The sequence below is a fragment of the Mercenaria mercenaria genome, chromosome 16 (genome assembly GCF_021730395.1).
Source record: "Mercenaria mercenaria strain notata chromosome 16, MADL_Memer_1, whole genome shotgun sequence".
Classification (NCBI taxonomy): Eukaryota; Metazoa; Mollusca; class Bivalvia; order Venerida; family Veneridae; genus Mercenaria; species Mercenaria mercenaria.
Window position 1 is genome coordinate 31,454,965 of NC_069376.1, and position 18,878 is coordinate 31,473,842.

At 35.1% G+C, this 18,878-nt stretch overlaps 1 protein-coding gene across 2 annotated transcripts; it reads right to left on the reverse strand.

Annotated features, from left to right (window-relative positions):
* Window positions 1-14,798: 14,798 nt before the first annotated feature.
* LOC123540937 (uncharacterized) lies at window positions 14,799-18,577 on the reverse strand. Of its 2 annotated transcripts, none has more exons than XM_045326264.2 (3): window positions 17,700-18,577; window positions 16,595-16,782; window positions 14,799-16,415 (listed from the first exon to the last, which is right to left on the reverse strand). In XM_045326264.2, the coding sequence occupies exons 1-3, from the start codon at window positions 17,818-17,820 to the stop codon at window positions 15,486-15,488; spliced, it is 1,239 nt and encodes a 412-aa protein (XP_045182199.2). In that variant the 5' UTR covers window positions 17,821-18,577; the 3' UTR covers window positions 14,799-15,485. The 2 variants fall into 2 exon arrangements, with proteins under 2 accessions (XP_045182199.2, XP_045182198.2); XM_045326263.2 differs by having other exon boundaries at window positions 16,577-16,782.
* Between the last annotated feature and the right edge of the window lie 301 nt (window positions 18,578-18,878).

The window sequence follows — 18,878 nt, forward strand, 5'->3', positions numbered from 1 at the left end:
CACAACTAACTTTTCTTTGTCTTGGAACTTGACCTACATACGCTACGATACCAATACATGTATAATTACTCGGACATGTCCGTTCGTGTAGTGCTCGTAAGAAACTTCCCTGATTGAGCGAAAATCGGAATGCGAATGAGGAAATAAGTAATAATAGTAAGAATATTGAATTTTCTGAAAGTCTGTGGCAGTTTTCTAATAGAATAAGAGTCTTTTAATTCAATAAAAGGGTGCTCGTCTGCTGCTGAAGTACTCGCCATCACAAAACAGTCATGTAGAATTAAGAACCAGTATTTCATTGGTCGAGCCGATCAGCTGATAAGCCTCCACGTGATTTGATTTTACGAACATTTCCGATAAATTCCGAAGTTCCTGTGAAATGGGCTATTGATTCAATTTTGTGTTTTGTTATTGTTGTCAAAAAGTATAACGGAAGTGCCTCACAACTGAAGCGGAAACCAGTTTGATGCGCAAAGTAGTCCACTGTAAGTAATATTTTTTGATAAATGTCCACAGAAATTAATAATTTTCTAATATTAAAGACGAATATCTGAATAGGATTCATTATTTGATAAGAAATTATAATCATCGACATGTTTTTTTAAAAATCGTACACATGCTGACACTTAAGTTGTCTCCCGTTGTTTATTAGAGTTACCTTTCGTCCGGCGCAGTAATACATTTGCAGTGAATCGCCGAGAAGTCGTGGGAAAATTAAAAACCATGTAAATAAACTAAAATTAACCACCTTTTCAAGATGAATTTCAAGTTATCGACATTATGCATTTAACCCGCCTGACCTGTGTAGCATCTTAGATATCTGTTCTAAGGTATTCATTGTGTAGAATGTCATGTTATGCCCTTGCAATGCTAATCCCACTCCGATTTTTTTTTGTTTACATTTTTTATCAATGAAAAATATGGCGTCCATCCCGTTTAACCGCAGCAATTTTTTGTATTTCGTGTAATTTAATGTTTTGACTGCTACAATTGCAATTTTTATTATTTCTGGCCCTTCAAGTACAATTTTTATACAGGTTTGAAGAACATGACCCTCTAAAGGTATTTTATATAGAAAGAAGAAGGAAAATACGTATATTTAACAGTTTTCAGTGCATTTTGGTTTCATTGTTATCCGTAGAAGTCTGCATAATTAATAATTTTACTAGTATGCCCGTTAGCTTTCTAATATAAGCTTAAAATATATATGTCGCGGGGCTCGTGTTTCCATGGTAACGCATTTTCTCTCCTTTTTAAACAACTATGTATGAAAACGGGTTTTTTCGACGGCTTTAGTGCCATTCTGTCAATGACCAACATGGAATATTTGGGTAATATTATTAGCAAAATACCAAACACTTTACATGGTACCCTATTTTTCTTAAAGTTTAAAGTAACCATGGCAACAGAGATGTTTAAAATAGCTTATATCTTGCTTTTTATCATAATTTCTTGTAAAAAGAATATTAAATAAGATAATCTTTCTTGTTAATGTAGCTTTAAAACATTTTAATTCTAACGTAAGTAATATTTTCGTGTTATTTGCATTTACTTAAACAAATTTCACAGCTTAAAATACTTACAGCAGTACTCCTCGTCTGACATTTTTTATGGAAAAATCGTTCTGCATGCTGCTATTATTATTATGGATATTTATGAAATGAAAATAAAATGCCGAAGCTGTGTTCCTCAAATAGACCAGTGTTAACGCTTTTGAATTTTACATTTAGATATATAGGTCACGGGCTTCGTTTCCATGGTAACATCAATTCAGTTCAATAAACCACAATTTTCTAGTGAAATTTGAACATTTTAGAGCTTAGTTTTAATATATAAGTAACAAACTATCAACGGAAACTGAAAAATGGGTATTACAAATCAAACTGCCCAATTTTTATTTTAAAATGGCCGTATTAAGTAACCTTTCACCCAGCTATATTCCCAATAACATTGGTTACCATCATCCATTTTCTTACATTGCGCATAACATTTCAATTTAACTATATACAAGAAGCAAAATAGTGATTATTATTCAGAGCGAAAGATACATAAAAAATATTTCAGTAAATAATGGCTGTTTAAAAATAGTTCAAATAAAGAAAATGCACAGAATTACGTACTTTAAAAATAAAAGCTATTAATTTTACGCGGTAACTGACACGTAACGTCATGACGTCAATGACGTCATTTAAAGCAACAACGTTTTGAAGCGTTTCTGCGGCAATTTATTAATTATTTCTGCATAATTAAACCATTAAGCATCAGATCGGAGACAGGTAAATGTTTTCTTTTCTGACGAATGGATATACAAACACATTTGGTTTGTCGTAAACGCTGTCGTAAATCGTCACGTTAGCTTCCGGTTGGGCATGCGCACATACAAATATGAAGGTAACCTACCTCCTTAATTGTAAAAAACCTGTTTTTTCCTTATACAAAAGCTTAATATTTTGTGTTGAATGTACTTTCACAAAGATCTCTGTTTTCCTATTACATTCATAGTACCGCATCCTTATCCACAAAGTACTGAATAATACAGGTGTCCATCAGTATTATATCAGTTTAGGAATATGTTTTTTATTTTTCCACCATCGATTTCTTGAATATGCACCCCTTCCGCATTTCTGTATGAACTGTGAATGTAGCAATATGCGTCCCCTTAATAATGCATGTATTCACACGAAATTTCACACACCGACATTTGAATAGGTACTGCAGCTAATTATTGATTTATTTTTGGCGACTCACAGCCAAAGTAACCGCATTAGGCGTTTTGACTAATATTACATATTTTGCACGTGCAGAGCATGTGCACAAACATGCACGTGTTCGTTTACACTTCTGGCATTACTGACGAAAGTCCTACTAGAAAAACACATATCATAGTTAAACTGACACAAAAGCAACGCGATCGAGCTGTCGGAATGTTGCTAGCCGGGACACATTTACGACACGTGTGTATTTAATTTTGCAATTTCAAAGGAATTTTGATATAATTTGTTTGTAGCTGTTACTTTGATAGTTATTTCCATTTTTAACTTTATTTCCGTTTACAAGAACCTTCAGTCGTTGGTTATCTACCATCCGCGCTCTTTTGGCAAAATTTAACCCAAGGACAATTCATTGAAGTGACCGATTTTTGAGTTTTGTTGTAAAATTCCGACAGCCTGGGCGCGTTTCTCTTGTGTCAATTTCACAATGATATGTGTTTTTCTTGTAGGACTTTCGTCAGTAATGCCAAAAATGTTCACTAACAAGTGCATATTGGTGCGCATGCCCTGCACGTGCAAAATATGCAACATTGGTCAAAACGCCTAATGCGGTTACGCATTATGAGTCGGCCAAAAATAAATCAATAATTAGCTGCAGTACCTATTCAAATGTCGGTATGTGAAACAGTGTTACCCCTATCCGTGTGTGTGTGTTTGTACGTGTGTGCGTTTGTTTGTGTGTTTGTGAGTCCGGGAAAGGGTGGTGTTCGTGTCCGTGCCATAAATTTGACATGTAAAGTCCGATTTCAGTACAATTTCACTTGAATGATGAACATGGATAGACAATGTGTCATGCGCAAAACTATTTCACTAGCTCAAAGGTCAAGGTCACAGTCTTTGGTTGAACTTATCCAATTTTCACTACATATATATACTGATAATGTGGTCTTCGTGTCTGGTCCATAACTTTGACATGCATGGTCCGATTTCAAAATAATTTGACACAAATAATATGTGTCATGCGCAACAACCAGGTCCCTAGGACTAAGGTCAAGGTCACACTTAGAGGCCAAAGGTCACATACAAAAATGACTTTGTCCTGAGCATTTCTTCTTCATGCATGGAGGGATTTTGATGCAACTTGGCTCAATTGTATACCATCATGAGATGTATGACATGAATGTCGTGCGCAAAAGCATGTTCCTAGTTTAGAATTACTTCCCTTTGTTGTTACTATAACTAGCTTATATTGTAACTTTTTTATTACTGGTCGTAGGGAAAATTCAAGACCATTTTTCTGTAGTATAACATGCATGTTACATCCAATTTTCAGATGTATTTTGAACTCTTATTGAGCTCTACCTAATAAGAATTTTTGTGTGGACAAAAGAATTAAAATAATTACTACACAACCACAAAAAAATAGAGTCAAGGGTCCTTCTTTTAGTTTTTGAGCAGTAACTTGCCTGTGACCTTTCTCATGTTGCGGGGGCATCCGTGTCTGTGACACATTTCTAGTTTATAATGCAATAGTCATATGTTTATATATTTTTTTGAATGGGAGGGGATGGGCGACATGCGGCGGGGGGAGAAGGTGTTGGCAGGATAAGGGGAAGTGTCGTGACTATTTAATGAAAATATATTTTGGAAAAAATATATTCTAGCTTCAACATCTTGTAAAAAAATGTGTTGCATGATGGCAAAATTCTCTACTTTATAGTTACATATCATATATGAGTAGTTAAATGGCATAATGCCCTTTGCTTAGTATTAAGGAAGAACACCATTTCTATCCACACATTGATATTAATCACTGATGAAGAATACCTGTACGAAATTTTACAGCTGTAAAAGACCTGTATTTTTGTTCAAAATAACAGTCATGCTTATTCCAAATTTACACCTGTAGATTTTATATAACAATATTGATTTTACAGCTGTAGATTTCAATTTACAGCTGTCAAACGACTGTAAAACAGTTCGAAATATGCAAATGAGCTACACCTGTAAAAAAGTTACAGCTGTAAAAATGAAAAAAGTTACAGCTGTAAAAATGCCCAAAAGTTACAGCTGTAGAAATATAGGTATTGAAAAAGAGGGCATTATTTTAAGGGACGAAAGTAGAGGTGCAAGAAGTTTTAGGATGAATTGCAATTCTCTAGATAAGGTAGCAATTGCTATGAAAATGGCAAAATAAATGATCTAGTACGTAAAGTATATGTGGTATAATTACAGTATAGCAACAGCAAAATTCAAGAGTAGGATACAAAGTAGAACATATGCAGATATTGTTTATAAAACTTTCTTTGTCAGTCATGAAAACATATGACAATCTTGTAATTATTTCTTTTAAACTTATCGGCTTCCAGTTTGTAAAACAGGTCCATTTTTCGTACAGGTTGTGCAAGACTTTTTTCAATGTATAAAGCAACAAAGACGGATCCAGGATATACGGTCAAACATTATTAAGTTGAAACAGCAGTCATTTTAGTACAAATGTAGGACTCGCTTTGCTCGTAAACTTGTATGTCAGTAGTATTTATAATTGCTGGACTGGTGGAAAATTAGACAACTTAGAAAGCTACCAACTTCGGCAAAATGCCCTTTTTAGCTCACCTGTCACGTAGGTGAGCTTTTGTGATCGCCGTTCATCCGTCGTCTGTCCACAATTTCTTGTGAACACGATAGAGATCACATTTTGCAATTGATTTTAATCATACTTGCATACAACTTGTATTGGTATAATATCTCGGTTCCTTTCGAAAACTGTCCCAATCCCGTCATAGGTTCCAGAGTTATGGCCCCTTAAAGTGACAATATTTGCTATTTTGGCTTTTGCAGCCATATAGAGACTAGTTATAGTTTTAATTGATACAAACTTGCAAAATATCTTTGAAAACAATAGATCTTGAATTCCATGATGAACCTGTCAGATCCAATTATAGGTTCCAAAGTAACGGCCCCTAACTGACCCCTGGAAGAGCCAAAATTTGTTCATTTTTACCTTGTGAACAGGATAGAAGTGACATCTTACATTCGATTTTAACCACACTTACACACAACTTAATTCACAATAAGATCTCTATTTTTGCACTTTCAGACATATATATAACGTTTCATTTATACTTAATAGAGCCGTGCACAGAATGTTTATCTTGATAATTTATAGTCCAAGTTTGAAACTGGGTCATGTGGGGTCAAAATTTTGGTCACCAGGTCGAATCAAAGGAAAAGCTTGTTAACACCCAAGAGGCCATATTTATGATCCTATCTTCATGAAACTTGGTCACAGTATTCATCTTGATAATTCCTATGCCAAGTTTAAAACTGGGTCATATGGGGTTAAAAAAACTAGTTCATCCAGCCAAATCACAGGAAAAAAAATATATACACTATTGAGGTCATATTTATGGCCCTATCTTTCTGAAACTTGGTCAGAATCTTGATGATTCCTAGGCCAAATACGAAACTGAGTCATGTGGGGTCAAAAACTAGGTCACCCACTTGAATCAATGGAAAAGCTTGTTAACACTTTAGAGGATATATTTATGATCCTATCTTCATGAAACTTGGTCAGAATGTTTATCTTGATGATTCCAAGGCCAAGTTTAACAGGCGAGCGATATAGGGTCTTCATACCCTCTTGTTTAAATTTCAAGGTGATGTTATATCTTTAATGTGCTTGTTACGTTAATCTTAAATAGCAAATGTATAACAAATAATTATTTTGAATAAACGAAAGTGTCTGTTGAAAATACGTATTGTGGTTTCTCTGGTTTAACAACCCCATCCAACCATTATTATGAATATTATAAAGCGCAATGAAAGAGAAGTGAGTAAGCAAGAAAATATGAAGCAAACCTCCGTTATTTTTGTTAAACAAAAGGGTCTTTTATATTAAGACAAAAGCACATAACAAAAAAGACAATGTAATGTTAACAAATATACATGTACCACCAACTGTTTTCACTCCCTTTGTTGTATCTGTTTAATACATTTGGTTAATTTCACATATATCCCGCGATAAGATTTAGTTTGTTTTGTAAATCTTCGGTAATACGCATACACTTGATTGGTATCAAAAGGCATAGCTAGCGATAGCGCCTTCACTAATATGTTTTATATGTCTACATCGATATACTTCTCCCATCGTCCTTCGTCTAGAGTAAATGTTTTATTAAAAGTCCTATTGTTTAAACTACTGGTCAGATTTCCATCAGGTTTTTCGGTTGAGTTACAATGAAATCACACCGGTTCAAATTATTTCCATTATCATGTCACATGTGTCTTTCCACTGATACTTGATAAATGAAATCTGTAAAACGATCCTTTGGAAGCATAGAATACAACCAAGCAGAATAATAGTAGACTTGGTTTGATTAATTGAGTCAGATATGAGTGGTAATGGAATGTGAAACACCTCTCAGGCCCCCAGCACCGGCCTAATCAGAACTCTATCACGCATATATGGCAGAGAGTTCATGATCCCAAAGGACAAGAAAATATAACAATGCTGAATCCAAGTATGGGGAGACATTTTACAGCCGTAACACGAAATATAAACTTTATTTTTTAATACCCGTATTTTCTCTGAACGCGGACTGCTTAGAAATAAGAAACTAAGTACACATAGTTTAGTAGTATCTTATCAGATCTATGTATTCAGAAATTTGTTACAAATTTAAAAAATAAGAATGCATTTGAGATATGTATTTGTCACACTTGTTTATATGATTGTTTTTTTTTTTTAATGAGACTGTTTAAAAAAATAGCACAATACTAGGAATCGATACATCTATGTAAGGAGTGTTCCATTGCCAGATACCCGCGGGTGCCTCATTAAGCCACTCTATTTGTCGTCACAGGTAGAGTAGCGTAATGAGGCATCAGTGGGTATGCGACGATGCAGCTGCTCCTACTAAGTATCATTTACACACGCTTCTGCACTCTAATAAATGTAATTTTATAATAGGGCAAGAGTACACTTTAGAACATGTGACTTGGGATGGGGAAAATGGGGGAAAGGGGCGGGGTGGGAGTGACGATAAAACATTTACGGAACACAATATTCTGAATGCAATAGTTAAGCCATAACATCTAGCAGATGATTATTGCTATTGCAAGGGACTTTCTCAGTGTTGAACTTTTGTCGATTCTCCACATTCAACCTAGCCATATTGACTAACCCCTCAATATTCTAAAAAACGCATTGTAATGTTGATAACAAGTATGTACGCATGTCATTTAATAGTTGACTTATTGATAACATTGTATGATATCGCTGATCATAGTAAACATTAGATCCATCACCGAGTGGTACATATTTAAAGCGACATCACATAAAACAGGAAAAATCCAATAAATGTATATGCATCATACTACTTTGTAGGGTTTTATTTACGTTCTTCTATATTCTTATTTTAGGAGGCCTAGACGTCTATGTTCTTGAAGAGTCATGGCCTTTATTATCGTAAAATCAGAAAGTGACCATTGTGATTAATATTTTAAGTTTCCTTAATGCAGCTCTTTTATACAGCCTAACCTGTCCAGTAATTTGATTCGCTATAAACTTTTAGAACAATAGAAAAAAATATGCCAGTTTTGTAGATAAATCGTCAGAATTACTTGTAAAGCCAAGTGACGTTAGGACATTTTGTGTAATCGCAGTTATTTAATATTTGTCCGTCCTCCTACCATTAAAATTCTAATATTTGAACAACATTTTATCGCTTCATTTTATCGGTCGTTTATCACCATTGGGTTTTGGATTAAAGTGATGTTAACCTTAATCGTGTTCTGGAGACAGATCTAAACAGGACGTATATTCTCATGCTTTAAGTACCTGAACGATATAAGAAGGAAACGCACTGACAAAAGTCTGTTTCGAACTGAAATCTGTTGCTGTATTGTTATTTACATCGTAGTTATGTCTTTTAATATTTATTATGTCCCTTAACAAATGGAAATACATTACAAAACGAGAAAATCCGTTGAGTACCACATTTCCTTACCTCGGAGTACCGACTATTGTTACAGTAGTTGGATGACTTAAGCGGAATTTATTCGAGTCACTTCGAGACAGAATTCCAAGTAAACACTCTAAAATGCTTAGGTATTTTATGACCGCCCTGCGTGTTATTGTTTATGCTTGTTTTTGCCTTGTTTCCGTTAAATTTCTTAATATAAATATGATATTGAAATAATTTCCTTTAATATAAACTATACTCGCTATATGTAAACTGGATAAAGAAATCAATTAAGAAACTATACTTGTGTCGATAGGACGCTTGTGCGCCCACTGCAGTCACTGTACATTACTTTCATTATAGGTGAAATATGTATTACGATATTTGCAACACAAACTTTTAAGCGTTTTATGTATATTGTTTGCTAAATCAAGGACATAACTCTGGTCTGCCTGAGTGAAAACTAGGTGTACACCTTCATATCCTTTCCGCAGCCTTAACGTACTAAAACGTATTAGCGTCTGATGGCCCTTTCACGCTTCCGTAGAAACAACATTTATTACACGAAACTTATTTTGAAACTATTTCTGAAATGTCTAGATCTACAGCTCTCAAATACGGTTATATCTTACATCTGAGGCATATACTGACACTCTCAGACAACAACAAAAATGACATTTTGGGCGATTTGATGATGTTCCAAAATTATCAATGTACCCTTGGTCCGTTGCGGACCCCTGTGGGATTTGTGCTTATCCAGAGCTCAAATATTTTTTCATAGATTAAAAGCTGACATGCTGTACTAAAGCCCGGGTAATTTCAATTCGTAATAAAGTGCTGAAAATTGGCTCCCCAACAGCAAAAAAAAAAAGAAAAAAAAAGAAGAAGAAGTCCACGCGCATACATTTAGACGGGGTGACCCCTGCGCGTGACCCCTGACTATCTACGAATCAAAATGCGGCTTTCGTTTTCAAGTTTAGCATTTCTACTTTCATTTTATTTACTTCCGGAAATAGCTGAAGGTCGAGTGACGTCATTTTCTGTGTTGTCAAAAACATACATATGCCTGGCGAGATTGCATAAATATGTGCTGGCCGGCTTAAGAATATGCTATGTAAAAAACCTCTGATGTTTTATAACTCCATTTCAAATACTCTTTCAGATATTTAGGACACAAATTTTTATGTTATTAATGATATATGTGATTAATTTAAGGGCCATAACTCTGGGTTTGACCAGTGAAATCAAGAAAACATATTCACATGCTGAATAATATCCCTTTATGGTATTACGACTCTAGTTCAAATATCTTTAAAACACATATGCAACACAAACGTTTAAGCACTTTATGTGTTGGGATTTTTTTTCACTTTTTTTTCTGACAAAAACAAAGGTCATTCGTCTGACTGAAAGAAATCCAATTATAAAACCCCAGTTGCACAATTTCACATGCTGAATAATTGTCCTACTATATTCCATTACCCTCGATTTAAACCGTTTTGATAGAAAAGGTGGAAACTCCACAAGTCGCTCAACACGACAAAAACGAATATGTTACTGGCACGGTTTGAGTGAGTCTGTTCATGGACGGTACTGGAAATGCATGATGCATTCCCACCCTCTATAGAGTACTAGCCCCGGGTTGAGCAGACCTCAACATTTACACATGCCATAAGTATATAAGTATTTAGACATCCGCAACGGTGCACATGGAATCTTTAATGATACACTAGCGTGTAAATTCATGAAAAGCGGCGTATGGTCCCACACACTTTTATGTTCTTTTACGAATATTTTTAACTAAGTCAAGTGCAAGTGCCGTAACTTTGGTCTAGCTGTATGCAATTTAAAAACAAAACCCAGGATGCACATCTTCATATGCTATATAATATTCGTTTTCGAGAAACATTCGACACATATTTTAGGCTTTATGCATACTTTAACAATGTCAAGGGCCATTACTCTGGTATGACTGTGTGAATTCCCAATTAAAACTCCAGGTGCGCAATCTTAAATGTGAATGACAATAAGAGGTTTGAGAACATTATAGGTTCAAACACATTTTGAGATATGCATTGCACAAGTTTGAACGAACGGACGGACGGACGTAAGGACAATGGCAAATCTAAGTGTCTCCCCAAAGATTGTGGGTGATCGTGTACAGTAACGTCACTTTGGACTAAATTTCATTGAGCATATTTGAGACCAAGCATGTACGGTGATAATTCTTTCAAACGACTCTTGCAGCTCTTCCTTGAATCATCGCCAACTTAGTGATGTAGCTGTCAACATAGAAGAACCAAACAAGAATGCATACTCCGCTGTGGGACGAACATAACATGAATTGTCGGCTGCTACTTTAGGTGAATTTGAACGAGTGTTCCTGCGAATTAATGCCATGGTAGAGCTAACATTTTGGTCAATTGGTCAAGCTGTATATACTAGTATATGGGTTTCAAAGAGAGATCGGATGACTCCGAGGTATTTAGTGCCGTCAGTAGTCTTCCGCGGGGTCCAGTGGACGAAGTATGTGAAGTCAAGTTATCCCCGCAAAGCAAATCTCTAAAACACGCCATTTCAATAGAAGGTATGATATGTATAACAAGAAAAAACTGTATGAAAATGAAATCTTAAGAACCAATTCTTTTGCAGTAGACAGAGCATTAGAAAAAACTCCTTTATAGGCTAGAAGTACTTCCAGTGTAACAGATATGCTACTCTCCCTAAGCCTTCGTCAACTGGATTTAAGGCGTATAGATTCTAGCTTATCACACTTCTATAAGATTCATCATTATCTGGTTGCTATACCAATCGTAGATTACCTGACCCCAATGACCCGTTGTGTCCGCTATGGCTATTCCCTTAGTTATAGGTAAATTACTGCAACCGCTGACTATTAAAAGTTTTCTTATTTTCCGAGAACAGTGTACCATTGGAACTAACTTCCCCCCAGTGTTGCCCACCTCCCTACCCTAGAGCAGTTTAGTGCTGCAGCTTGCAGCCTTGAACATGTCTCGCCATAGTTATCCTGCACACTCAAGTTTTAACCTTTTTATATCACCAAAGATATTTTTAGTTTCTTCCACTCTAAATTTTTACCACTATATTCTTTCTCTTGATTTTGACGCGCAAAACGTCTACGTTCCCACAAGGGGTTTGACGTCAACGGCAGCTAGATAGAGAGAGAGAGAGAGAGACAGACAGACAGACAGACAGACACACACACACACACACACACACATAGGTAGGTAGGTAGGTAGGTAGATAGATAGATAGGTAGATAGGTAGATAGGTTGATAGATTAGATAGATAGATTTAAAAACTTCCTACCATAGAGTTCTTTCAACATCAACATTTCGTCAGACACAATCAAAGATGAAAGTATTGTACCAATTGTTGAACACTAAACATATGGTGTGTCTCAAAACAGTCTGGTCATAACCTCCTTTAGCAGAACATTTTATGACTTTACCAAATATTATTAGAAAATTACCATGACATAAAACCGAAAAACGGTTTCCACGAAATGGGGTTTGATATACAATCTAATGTGTTTCAATAACTGTTAATTGTATTAAAGTTTGAACTAAAACCATTGTTCATGTCTCTGAACAACTGTGCATAATAAAATGTCATTGAAGACCCATCAATAGCTCAGAATAGGCGGTATAGTTATTTTCAATTTATTACAACTATTGTTTAATTCACGTAATAAAATTTGAGTAAATTATTTCCTGGTGAGTTAAAAGCTTGGAAAACTTAATAGAAATGAATGCTATCTATATATTCCACCTTCATATTTGATAGTTATAACAATGTATACTTTACATGTGTACATTACAGAACTGTATGGCGACCAATCACACAAGTAGAAACAAAGATACTCAAACATTGTATAACCGGATAAGTCTGTGACGTGGAAATTCTTGCGAATTTCGATAGTTCTTAAACTTTGAGCGTAAGATTTTACTTTCACCAAGAATTGTTAAGTTAAAATAATTAAACTTTGTTTTGTTACTTCTGCAATCGGCAATTTCGCATTTTTTTCACCTGTGAATGTGTCCACAAATACAATAAACGCAATCAGGCGTATCGGATGTCTATTTTCAAGTATTATATCTAGTGTTATCAAATTATGTGATGCGAAGCACATAAAATTCAAAAGTTGATCTCATATTTTGGATCGCTATATGAAAGTGATTAAGTTATATATAAGCTTTTTCTTTATCCTATCTCGAGCGATTAATATATTGTCTTGAGCGATCAACATATTATCTTATGCGATCAACATCTTTTTTTGAGCGATCAACATCTTATCTCGAGCGATCAACATATTATCTTGATCGATCAACATCTTATCTCGAAAGATCAACATCTTATCTTGTCCACACGACATGTTATCTTGAGCGGTCAATATCTTATCTCGAGCGATCAACATATCATCTCGAGCGATCAACATCTTATCTAGTGCGCGCGACATCTTATCTTAAGCGATCAACATCGTATCTCGAGCGATTAGCATATTATCTCGAGCGATCAACATCTTATCTAGTGCGCACGACATATTATCTTGAGCGGTCAACATCTTATCTCGAGCGATCAACATCTTGTCTTGTGTGCACGACATCTTATCTGGAGCGATCAACATCTTACCTCGAGCGCACCATATGTTATTTGTATATATTTTGGCCCTTTGTGTGTGTATCTAAGTCATCAGTAAAACATAAGGACAAGTTTTTAATTAGGATCCCGCATATTCCGATGTTATTTAAACTTCCCACAAGAACATGTACAATTTTATCACATCATTTGGGAGAGCAGTGCATATAACTGGTCGTCTTATCTTCAAATTTAAATGAACATAACCAATGATGCATTCTGCATGTTAAAATAACATCAAATTTCTGTTTGATAAATGTGCGCAGAAAAGTTGCATGCATGAATTAAGGAAAAAGAAGGAAATTCTTTAATATATGGGCGAAGCCTACATACTAATTTTTTTTGTCAAGGACTTACATTTATTTCTTTGCATCATCACTGAATTTTTGCTGCCTTTTTATTAGTTTGCGTATTTAAATTTATGACCCTGCAAACATGTGAAATGGTTATAAGTATATTCGAAACAAAAACAAAATCACGTCAGCCGTATGCTTTTACAAATGATCTGATTTCACACAAAGGTGACCATGACGTGCGTTCGAAATAAGATGTTGATCGCTCGAGATAATATGTTGTTCGCTCGAGATAAGATGTTGATCGATCAAGATAATATGTCGATCGCTCGAGACAAGATGTTGATCGCCCGAGATAAGATGTTGATCGTTCAATATAATATGTTGATGGCTAGAGATAAGATGTTGATCGCACAAGATAAGATGTCGTGCGCATGAGATAAGATGTTGATCGCTCAAGATAATATGTTGATCGCTCGAGACAAGATGTTGCTCGCTCGAGATAAGATGTTGATCTCTCAAGATAATATGTCGATCGCTCGAGATAAGATGTTGATCGATCAAGATAATATGTCGATCGCTCGAGATAAGATGTTGATCGCTCATTATAATATGTTGATCGCTAGAGATAAGATGTTGATCGCACAAGATAAGATGGCGTGCGCACAAGATAAGATGTTGATCGTTCAAGATAATATATTGATCGTTCGAGATAAGATGTTGCTCGCTCAAGATAATAAGTTGATAGCTCGAGATAAGATGTTGATCTCTCAAGATAAGATGTCGAGCGCACGAGATAAGATTTTAATCGCTCGAGATAAGATGTTGATCGCTCAAGATAATTTGTTGATCGCTCGAGATAAGATGTCCTGTACACGAGATAAGAAGATGTTGATCGCTCAAGATAGGATGTCGTGCGCTCGAGACGATTCGATCTTAAAAAAATAATTGTATGTCCTAAACATACCACCGTAGAAAAAAGTTACGAATGAACTATTTTTTCTTATTTATTTTAATCATCAAAGCAGGGTTTATGGAAATACTCAATTAAATAAATTTTGTTTTTGTTTTGCAGACATGGTTCTTCACAAATCATGTTAGGTCACCTAGACATCATCTCTGTGTGCAATCAAAGAATATAGCAGAAGTTTACCAAAGGGGCAAATCAATTGTCAATTGTTGTTCACTATCAACAAAAGGGGCTTGTGGGGAAGGAGGATATGTACAGCCTGGCTACTCAAAGAAGAGTCCCTGTCAAGTTTGATCTTATTCCATCAATAATTAAAAAAGAGGTCGTTGGCAAACAATGTATATGGGAACGACGAATGGAGGAAGTACAGGCGAGCGAAGAAAGATGACTGATGACATTATGTTTCCAAAGAACAAATAATTTTCTGTTGAGCAAATGGCTTTGAAAACTTTACAGAAAAAAAATAAATGGAATAGATCTTGCTTAAACATAAATACAAAATGATACTTCATTTGATGAATACTAGCCTAAACATTTCAGCATAAAAAAGCAAATATGGTTGTATGCAGATAACGTATTTTAAAATAAATTCAGAATACGACAAAGCCAGTTCAGTGAGAAACATCGAGTTCTATCTTGGACTATAATAAAATTATTGCGAAAACAGATTACATTTCAACTCATATTCTCCGTCTCTTATAAATATAGCGTGTGTGCATAATAATCTATAACGATAAAACTAGCAAAGTCACTTATTAAATCAAGCAAATAAATACATTGTCATTGTCATTGTCATTGTCAAATCATTGTTATTGGTGTAGTGAAAAGCGATCACCAATTTATACTTTATACATATATTAGCAGGAAAAACGATTAATTGATAGGATCAGCATAATTCAACGTGTTTGTCTGTTTGTCTTTGTATTTGTGCTAGTCCCCTTGATAACGGAATTGTGAGATATTCCCGTTTCGTTTGCTTTGCTTGGACATTCGCCGGAATGCCCATGACCACTGCTAGAGCATGAACACAGTTTCCCTCAGGATCATCAGCGCAGACCATTGCTCCACTATCGCCTCCTCTAGCAAATCGTGTTTCTTCAGTTGCATCTTTGTCTTCAATTTGTATCAACGGATCTTTCATTCCTTCGTAAATAATCTCTGGTGCTGTTATTACGCCATGTCCAGGGTTGGAGGTGGCTCCCCAAATATGTACCCTTTTTCCTGAACGAATGATTTTGTCTTCACCATTGTATTCGTGCATTCTACCAGGTAGTAAATTTCTGTCAGAGTCTTTAAATCTTATACCGTCTTCATCAAGTTGTTCATGCATTTCGGCAGCTGCAATATCCAGACTTCCGTTCTCGTTTACACATGTCGCCGGCAGGATACTTGCAATCTTGCGGTCTTGGTCATCAGATACATGATATAAATCACTACAGTGCTCTGCAACATGCCTTGCGAGAATAGCACATTGTTTACTCCTCAGCCGTCTTCGCCGATGTTTCAGATTTACAAAGCATCCAAGCGTACCACGTTTCGTTACAGATGTGCTGGATTTTCTAGTTCTAACAGATACTGACGTTTCTGATCTTGCCTCGACACTTGCTCCGACATACATTAATGGTTTGACATTGTCTGTACATTGTGTTACCTCGTAATCAAAAATGCCATTTCTATGCAACACTTGGTCAATTTCGTTATTGCGTTTTCTCTTATTTTCTTCCTCATTGATTTCCAGTGCATAAATGTGAAATTTGCTATATCGGTATCCCATTCTTTTTATTGTAGGGCTTATAGCAAACAAATCTTGACAAAGCTGAAAATACAGCAAAAATCATTAGCAACAGAATAAAAGAACATATTTAACTTTACTTGCTTCCAGATCCATATTTTATTCAATTTTATTTAAGTGCTCTCTGGCAGCAAAAATAGAATAAAAGTATATTAACATTGTAGCTTTATGCAAAACTGAGATACCTCTGGAGTAACTTTAACCTTCTTGTGTTTTGTAACATTTGGTTTTTCTGAGTCGGGTACATTGCTGATGTCATACAAAGCTAAGATCTCTTCCAGTAGACTTTCTATCTCTTGTTTATCGACATGCACAAGCTTTGTATACTTAGAGCTGTGTCCGTTCTGTTTTTCAACATATGCTTCAGGTATTATAATACCATTACATTTCCCTGTGAATATAGACAATACTGTTATTATGCAGTGTAAAATTATATGTGAAAATGTCAAATTTTGGATTATTTATTTAATGTTAAATAAACTTATTTTTTTAAACATTGTTTCTTAGCTATATCCCCTTTTGTATAGGGAAAGTATCCTAAATATATCAAACTGAAACTTAAAAAAAAACGCATTACTAAAGTGTTAGATGTAAATAAAGACATTAAAATGGCTTTTGTTTACACAGTAAAGTTTGATTCAAGTAGTAGGAATTTAAATAGTCCTTCTAGCATACTTGTAAGGTGTCAGTCACGTTATTAACGAATTTTGATAGTTGATATCTTATGCTGATGTTTTTTGTTTGTTTGTTTTACTTTTTTTTTCTTTTCTTTTTTGTAATTTGTGATAACTCCAATTTCAATGATAATGATGATCCTAAAAAATATCCAAGGTATAATATATTCTAGTTATGACTGAAGAGGAAGTTATTGTTTGTACCTCTTCAAGGTAATAACTTCATGGAAATACTTCCAAACCTTAAATGAAGTTTAGTATACATTTATGTACGTAATGCGAAAGCCCGATGTTGACATCATATTTCAGTATTCCCATTTCTCATTTTTTTCAATTTACACAATAAAACATGTAGAAACTATGAAATGAGAAGTGTGCAATGTTAAATTCACATTTCTGCCTTTACATTTTTCAACTTTGGTATCGAATTCGAGAAATGAGAAATGTGAAATTCACATCATTCCACACTTCACATTCTCAACTTTGGTATCGGAATCGTGAAGCGTGAAATGTGAAATTCTTATTTCACGATTTCGTTAACAAAATCAAGAAGTGTGAAGTGAGATATGACGCATTTCTCGATTTTTATACGTCTTATTATCATGTTTGCTGGTAAGAGCTATTTTGTTCTTACCATTTCTTTGCTGCAGTTGCTTAGAATACAGCAAAAGAGCCTTTTCTTGTTCATCATCAGAAATACCGCATCTCACTTTTTTAGTGTGTTTCTGATTTCGAGGAGGGGCTTTTTGTTTCATAAAACGAAGACATTGTCTAGTTTCAATTGCATCCCTTCGTTCTTTTCTATGGTTTGGTATTGCTGATTTACTGTAAGCCTCATATTCATGATGCAAGAGTTTATCCAAATATTCACATGGTTCTTTCAATGGTTTAAGTGCTATCTTTTCTAATAAGTTGCCTATGTCTTGCGCAGTATTTGCCCGAGTGCTTACATGTACATTTTCATGTTTGTCACTTTTGAACGTTTCAGTAAGAACCTTTTCTTCAAGTTCATCTCTTGCGATGAAAATAATATGACATTGGATACTGTTTTTACTGGAAAGACTAGCTAGTTCAGCTCTGACATCTGCAGGAAGTAATAAATAATGAAATACTGTCTTGCTCTTCCTTGGAAAAGTTTGAAAGATACTCTAAGTTCACACCTTTCAACACTTTCTGTCTTTCAGATTCTTCACTTTTACCAACGATATCTTTAATTTCGACAAGACATTTTCCTTGATCTCTTGTATTTGAAATGAAAAGATTAACTCTGTCCGGCACTAATTTATTTTCATCACGTTCAAGATTTGTAATGCTATAATACCGATTCAGAGGCTCTCTTGAATGTTTTAAAGCATACTTAAATCTTGGAAAATGTTTAGCATTTAAATGAAAAACTTCAAAGTCCATTTTCTCTGCTCAAATTTTAATTCAACGGAAACGCGAACAATTATTTCTGATGAACTCAGTGGGTTGAAAGTTACGTCCGATTTGACAAATTTTGTCATCCTAAAGTTGTTTATCAATTTGTCTTTTGAAGTATTACCACGTGCATATTCACGTCACTTGGTAAGCATTAGGTAATCATACATTTTTGGCAACAGGATCTGAACATAATCATATCATAGATTGATAAATACCGGTGTGTGGTACGTTGCTTCACAACTTGTATCGTAATCAGCAGTAAGCCGCTAGATAAAACTATCTACGTTGTTTCGTATCAAGCACTTTGACTGGGTTAACTTTTTATCTGTTCTATCAGTGTTCGTTAAAGAAGCTGGACTCAAGATTTTCGTTAAATCTGATTTGTCTTTCA